We start from the raw sequence: 6,641 nt of genomic DNA, 5'->3' as shown, positions 1-6,641 counted from the left end.
TTTTGCAAGACCCTACCCCCCCTTGACCTTGGATTACCAGAAAATACAAAACCTTTAGGTGAATCTGAAGAAATCGCGGTCCAAGGAGGATTATCTATTGTAACCTTTTTCACGGTCTTATAAAACCTTTAATTTTTATATTTTTAAAGAAAATCGTATAAAAGGCTAAACCAATAGGGCACGCATTTTATAATCCTAACCACAATACAAGTACTAAAGAAAATGTAAAGAAGAAGTGCTATGAGCCGTAAGCAAAAATCGCGCGATTTTTTTAATATATTTTACCCTGCGGCGCATTAATTGCATACCTTGTGCCGCGATTTCTTGAACTTTACTTTCATAATAATTTTATAAGACTCGCATATGTTGGTCATCCATAGTTCTTAAGGAATAACTGTCCACCGAGGATAGTTAATTCTTAAGATTCATTTTAAGTTTGTATATGTTGGTCATCCATGGTCGCTCAAGCTCTTAAGGAATCACGGTCCATCGAGGATATTTAAATCAAGGTTGCAAGGTCTGGCTTGCTATAAAAAAATTGCACATTTTTGTCGAGTTGTTTCAAACCCCTATTATTTTGACAACAAACGGAGAGCCCATATGTTTCTCTCACACCAGCCCATATGTCACAAAACACCTCAAAATCTTAGAAAATGCTTCTTTGCTTTTATAGCAAAACACGCCACTTTGAAATGCAATTACAAGAGAACCATGCACTTCCGCCGATCGGTCCATCGAGGGTAATTTTTTCGCGATTTTTAGGGCACAGGCCCCTCTTCTAGAGTATTACCCCCTTTCCTAATCACTTAATTATTTTAAGAGCTCATCAAATATGCTGATGTAAAAAGCTGTATGGCATGGTTTAGCTAAATAACATACAAAACAATTTGTGACATATATGTGTGCTCAGCAAACAGCATTTATGTGTATTGTTTTTGAATTACAATAGTTTATGCAACACTTCAGTTGAAAGTAATATTAAGCATAAACTTCACGCTGAGTTTTTTCCCAAGCGGCCATTGGGCCATGTTCGGGACGGTATTTAACATTGCAGCCATCCTGCTCAAGGCGGTTGTCATCGCGGAGTTCCTCATAGCGTTCACGTTCGTATTTGGTAAAACCCCACTTTTTGGAAACATAGATCTATAAGGATAGTAAAAATAAGATAAAATCATTAGTTTAATATATATAGGCAGTGTTGCCAGATGAAAATTTTGCTTTTCCCCTAAAAAATCTCAAACATTAGAGAGTTAGTTTCGAACATGTACAACAAAATAAGAAATATCTCAATAAAACATACCTTATTTTTTTAGTCGTTTTATCTACTATAAAAAAAATTAAGAATTTAAAATTTGACTATTTTTTTTAAATTAAACCGCATGTAACTTTGGTTTTTGACAAGAATTTACCTCATTTTTTACGGTGTAAGTACTTATTTTTTTCCAAATCGATTTTATTTATTAAGAGTAGTATATTTTAAGAAAATTTAGGAAATCACAAGCCTTACTTAAGTGTTAAAGTTCCTCTTAAGCTGCAAATCAGATTTTAACATGGATAATGACTTTGAAGTAACCAAATCCAGGCTTGGAAACTTTTTGAATCGTCTAATTGGCCCAGACTTCTTATAAACATGATCATAACTTAAGATAAAATACTAACCGTAGCCCCATTCTAGATTTAATATTTTAAAAAATTATAAGTAACACAAGTGTACTTATTATTTTGACCACACCAAAACCGACCTTTCGCACAAATGTATGGCTAACATGGAATAGACAGATATCTATTGTTTATTAAAATATTGCAGGACAGAATAACGTTTCAAAATAAAAAGGTTTGGGAGATCTGGCCTCAATAACTATAGAGATATCTTTTAGCAAGTGAGGATGTAACGTGTGTACTTATTATTTTGATATATTTTATTAGTGTTGGGACAACCGACTTTCTCAAAACTTATTCTTTAAAACTTTTAACTTTTGGGATCAACATTAGGATCCTGTAGGTAAAGGAACATTAGTTTGTATGCGACTTTTACTCAAGAGCACCCAATTATCATAGGAAACTAGAAAGGGTTCGTGGAAATTTCACAAACTTTAAATTTGTGTGTGAACACACTAACATTTTTATGGGTTTAAAATGTAACTGCATTTTGAATTTTAAAACTTGAAAGTACTCATCAATACGATTTAAAACACATGTCGTTCTTCTGTATGTAACTGTAACTGCATTTTGAATTTTAAAACTTGAAAGTACTCATCAATACGATTTAAAAACATGTCGTTCTTCTGGCTTAGCTCGCGGTTGGTTATTATTGCGATTTAAAGATTTCAATTAAAAATAATTATTAATAATAATTTTCACATTAATTTTGTATATTCTCTTCTAAATAGGTTGAATTTCATATTAAGATTTATAGTAACACTCGATTATCCAGTGGGCTTATCTAGCTTAAATTTTGAATGGCATGAATTATTAAATGGTGTATTTATTTATTCAAATGTTTGATCATCGTATCACAGTCGAACTAGTCTCTCAGTTTTAAAGCTATTGCGATGAAACTTTCCCGAAAGTCTTCTTTCTATTGCAGGTAGTACATATGTCAGAGCGAGCCGGATCGGACCACTATATTTTAAGGCTCCCATAGGAATATTCAAACAAATATAAGAAAATTCATTGTTACTTTGTAGGGAGTAGGCGTTTTGACTTTTGACAACTTAAAAACAAAATTTAAATAAACACGCTGAATATGGAATCCCTGGTACTGCACCGAGTGAGCATTAAACTATAAGTATTTACTTAATCTGCAAGGGTATATAAGCTTCGGTTGGCCGAAGGTAGCTTCCATTCTTGTTCTAAAGTAAAATAGTATTGAGAACATAAATGAAATTTAAATATAATTAATATTAATATAAGTAACTTTTTTTTGAAATAAATTCCACTCGAGTGTTTTGAAAATAACAAATATTTACTAACCTTCTGACGTCCAGGGAACTTGAACTTCGCACGACGCAAAGCTTCAATAACTTGAGCCTTGTAGCGATCGCTTGAGCGGACAGACATAATGGGCTGACCAATACGAACTCGAGCAACCGTGCCCTGCGGCTTTCCAAACGCACCTCTCATTCCAGTCTGAAGCCTAAAAATACAAAATTTAGAAAATAAATTAATCATATAACGTTTGAGGACCTACAATAATATTAATACATTAGTAATTTACTAGGTCATGTGCTATGACTGGTCATAACAGACAAAAAAAAACAAAGTTATTAGTTATTACAAAATTACAATTTTGACTTTTATTTACCTATCAGCTCCAGCGCACGACAACATTTTGTTGATACGAATGACATGGAATGGGTGCAGGCGCATTCTTATATGGAACTGGTCCTTTCCGCAGTACTTCACCAAATACTTGTTACAACAAATGCGGCCTGCTTCCAAAGCTTCACTACTTAGCTGTTCATACTCATCAGAAACCAAATGAACGCACAGGGGGAAGTCTTCAACTGTAGCCTTTTTTCTTCCCAAATCAAATATACGAATTTTGGGGTCAGGTACACCCCGACAAAATCGAGATTTGGGATAGGGCTTATTTTTGCAATAGCGGTAGCTGTTAATGATAATTTATAATATTATAATTATAATATAATATATATTATTCATGAATAAAATTATAGTCTTACCATCTTGCTGGTCGGCGACCCATTTTCACTCCTAGAAAAGAATAAAAAAAAATAGATAAATAAACGAGCGTTTAACAACATAAGCACAAAATTTGCAATTTAATGCACGATTATATATGTTCAAGACAAGACAACTACAGATTGCACAAGATTACGACGAGAGCACACATACCTTTTCCAACGAAGCGAAAGAAAAAAGAAAGAGATATTTAACGGAAGCAGAAAAGATGTCGTCGTAAGACTCACAAATCTGTCAAGTTGATTATTTACCGTAAACATAGAAACTATGGAATTTATCAAACTATTCTTTATTACCTTATACGATGGTCACACTTGAAGCTCCGTGGCGGAACAAGTGGAATATTGCTTAGCTCCACTAAGAACATCTCGCAAGCAAAACTACAAACAATTCAACTTTAGCATCCACATGTTTATATCCTGAGAATGAAATCCATGGTTTCCATAAAGTATACACAAAAGAATCACCCGTTAAGTACAGAAATCACCTTGACGCGTACGGAATACTCTGGGTATTCCCTAAAAGGGTCTTCCCACAGAGCTCCATCCACTATCTGTTGAACGGAATTTCTGCCTGTCAAAGTCCGTCAAAATTGGATGGCGGACTAACTGGGAAATTTTGGGAACGGCAAAACCTTACGGACCATCCGTTCAACAGATAGTTGATGGCGGATGTAGCTCTGTGGGAAGACCCTATTAGTTCCAATTTTTACGGACTTTGACGGGCTCTTTTATGCGATAGTTAGGCGATGTTTTTTTTTGCAACTCTGACTTCTTCCTCTTGTCTATGGAAATGGAACGATAACTGCGAGAACAATTCAAATCGATGGCGGGAAAACATTAAAAATTGCTTAGGCTCATTGTTTTGTGGCTATTGTTGAATTACATGTAGTTTGTTATGAGCGAAAAAGCGTTCGCAAACAGGTTGCTATGAGTGGGCCAAAATGTAAGCTGTTCTGCGTATGAAAACATCAAAATTTGAAGCAAAGACTCAAAATATATTTTGCACTTCGTAAATAATAACTTATTGTAATTTAAGGTATACTATGGACTCTTATAAAGTTACAAAGTTGCTATAAATTACAAAAACAGCAGAGATTTGGTTTTGTCTACAAATTTGCCATATTAATATTGGCTAGACAGAGGCATGGTATATGCATGCATACTCGTTATAGGATATGTTATAAATGTTCAGATATATTTTTTAACTATTATCTTAATCTATTTATTGTATTATTCCACAGAAGGATTAGGAGAACAACTGCTCTTCAGTCAGCTGTTATTGGATGGTGGATGGAGTTCTGTGGGACCACGAGTTTCACATTTGTCAAAAATCCCAACCGTATCAAACGGATAGATTCTATGAGAAGGGGCTATAATACCCTCTTCCCATAGAGTCCATCCGTGTAAAACGGTTGGGTTTTTTCACAAATGTGAAATTCATGTTCCCCATAGAGTTTCCATCCACATCCACATCCAATAACAGCTGACTGAAGAGCAGTTGCTCAGCTCAACATTAACGAAGGCGGATTTCAACTCGGGAAAACTGTCGTAAAATTGCGTTCTTCTAATTTTATTGTAGAATAATACAATAAATAAATTAAGAAGATAGTTTAAAACCATATCTGAACGTTTATAACATATCCTACAACGAGTATGTATACATATTGCTGACTGGGGGGTAGCCTAACCTCCCGTACCCCACACTCCGCTCTTACTACGCCTCTGCCTAGCAATATTTATATGAAAAATTTGTAAACAAAACCAAATTTTGGTAATTTATAACAACTTTGGAACTTTATAGGAGTACAAAGTACACTTTTAATTAATATTAGTTATATTTACGAAGTGCAGAACATATTCTGAAGCATTACAATGAACAATGAGCTGAAGCATTATTTAATTTTTTCCCGCCATCGATTTGATTTGTTCTTGCAGTCATAGTTCCATTTTTCACAGGAAGAATTCAGAGTTGCACCGAAAAAACATCGCCTAATTATCGCATAAGAGAGCCCGTCAAAGTCCGTCAAAATTAAATGTCGGACTAACTGGGACATTTTCGGAACGGCAAAACCTTACGGACCATCCATTCAAAGGATGGTAGATGGTGGATGGAGCTCTGCGGGAAGACCCTAATAGACACCTTTTTGTCGCCAATTCTAATATATTACAAATTTTGAGCCGACCTGGGTCTCAAGCTTAAATTCAGGGCTATTAATTAAATTAAAGAACAAAGTCTTGTTTTTTACGCACAAAAATTATTCGCACAGAAAAAAAAATTGATATGAAATTGCACTCAAGTTAACATTATTTCATATCAAATTTGGGCCGATATTAATTAATGCAAGATTGATATTTCGAACATATCAAGTTGATATTTTCGAGAATATCAAGTTGATATTTTTAAATATCAATTCAATCTTAAGAAAGATTAGTGTTTAAAATAACATTTGAACTTTTTGGTCATCAAAATGATATTTTTTATATCAATTTTTGTCATCAAAATGATATTTTTTATATCAATTTTGTTCATCAAAATGATATTATTTCGTGTATATTAGTACCCCCCAGTAAAACAGAAATTTTTATTTTATATTAAAACAATTTAATTCTAATCATTTCACATTTTTTTGAGTCGGTGTACATATGTATAGGTGGGCCAGCAAAATCTTCAATATTTTATTATTTTAGTTTTGCCTGTGACACACACAACGTAAAACTGCGGCCGGCACACACACACACGCACATTCAGAACCGAAATGTCTTTAAATTGTGTGCTAACTCGACGGCAAAGTTAAAATCACCACAACTTTGTAATGTTTCGACTTAGCACTCAATAAAAAAATAAATTGATTTCATTTGACAATAAAAACACCTTGTTCTCGAATATTTTTGGTCTCAAAGTTGGGCCAGCTGTTTTTGCAGTTCTGCACAATCTCA

The 6,641-nt window shown here is 34.1% G+C and overlaps 1 protein-coding gene across 1 annotated transcript; it reads right to left on the bottom strand.

Annotated features, from left to right (window-relative positions):
- Positions 1-897: 897 nt before the first annotated feature.
- RpL10 (ribosomal protein L10) lies at positions 898-3,714 on the bottom strand. Its single transcript, XM_017137783.3, has 4 exons — positions 3,684-3,714; positions 3,305-3,610; positions 2,974-3,136; positions 898-1,143 (listed from the first exon to the last, which is right to left on the bottom strand). Exons 1-4 carry the CDS (start codon positions 3,704-3,706, stop codon positions 979-981), a joined length of 657 nt encoding a protein of 218 aa, XP_016993272.1. The 5' UTR covers positions 3,707-3,714; the 3' UTR covers positions 898-978.
- Between the last annotated feature and the right edge of the window lie 2,927 nt (positions 3,715-6,641).

This window comes from Drosophila takahashii, chromosome 3L (assembly GCF_030179915.1).
Source record: "Drosophila takahashii strain IR98-3 E-12201 chromosome 3L, DtakHiC1v2, whole genome shotgun sequence".
Taxonomy (NCBI): Eukaryota; Metazoa; Arthropoda; class Insecta; order Diptera; family Drosophilidae; genus Drosophila; species Drosophila takahashii.
This window is presented reverse-complemented; position numbering and strand designations above follow the sequence as displayed.

Bases quoted from the DNA above. Each gene is read 5' to 3' on its own strand.
- RpL10 (XM_017137783.3), bottom strand. From the start codon at position 3,706: ATGGGTCGCCGACCAGCAAGATG. The intron at 3,137-3,304 runs GTAAATAAAAGT...TTGTATTTTTAG, and splicing joins TCGTGCGCTGGAGCTGATAG to GCTTCAGACTGGAATGAGAG. The intron at 1,144-2,973 runs GTTAGTAAATAT...CTATCCTTATAG, and splicing joins AGTTCCCTGGACGTCAGAAG to ATCTATGTTTCCAAAAAGTG.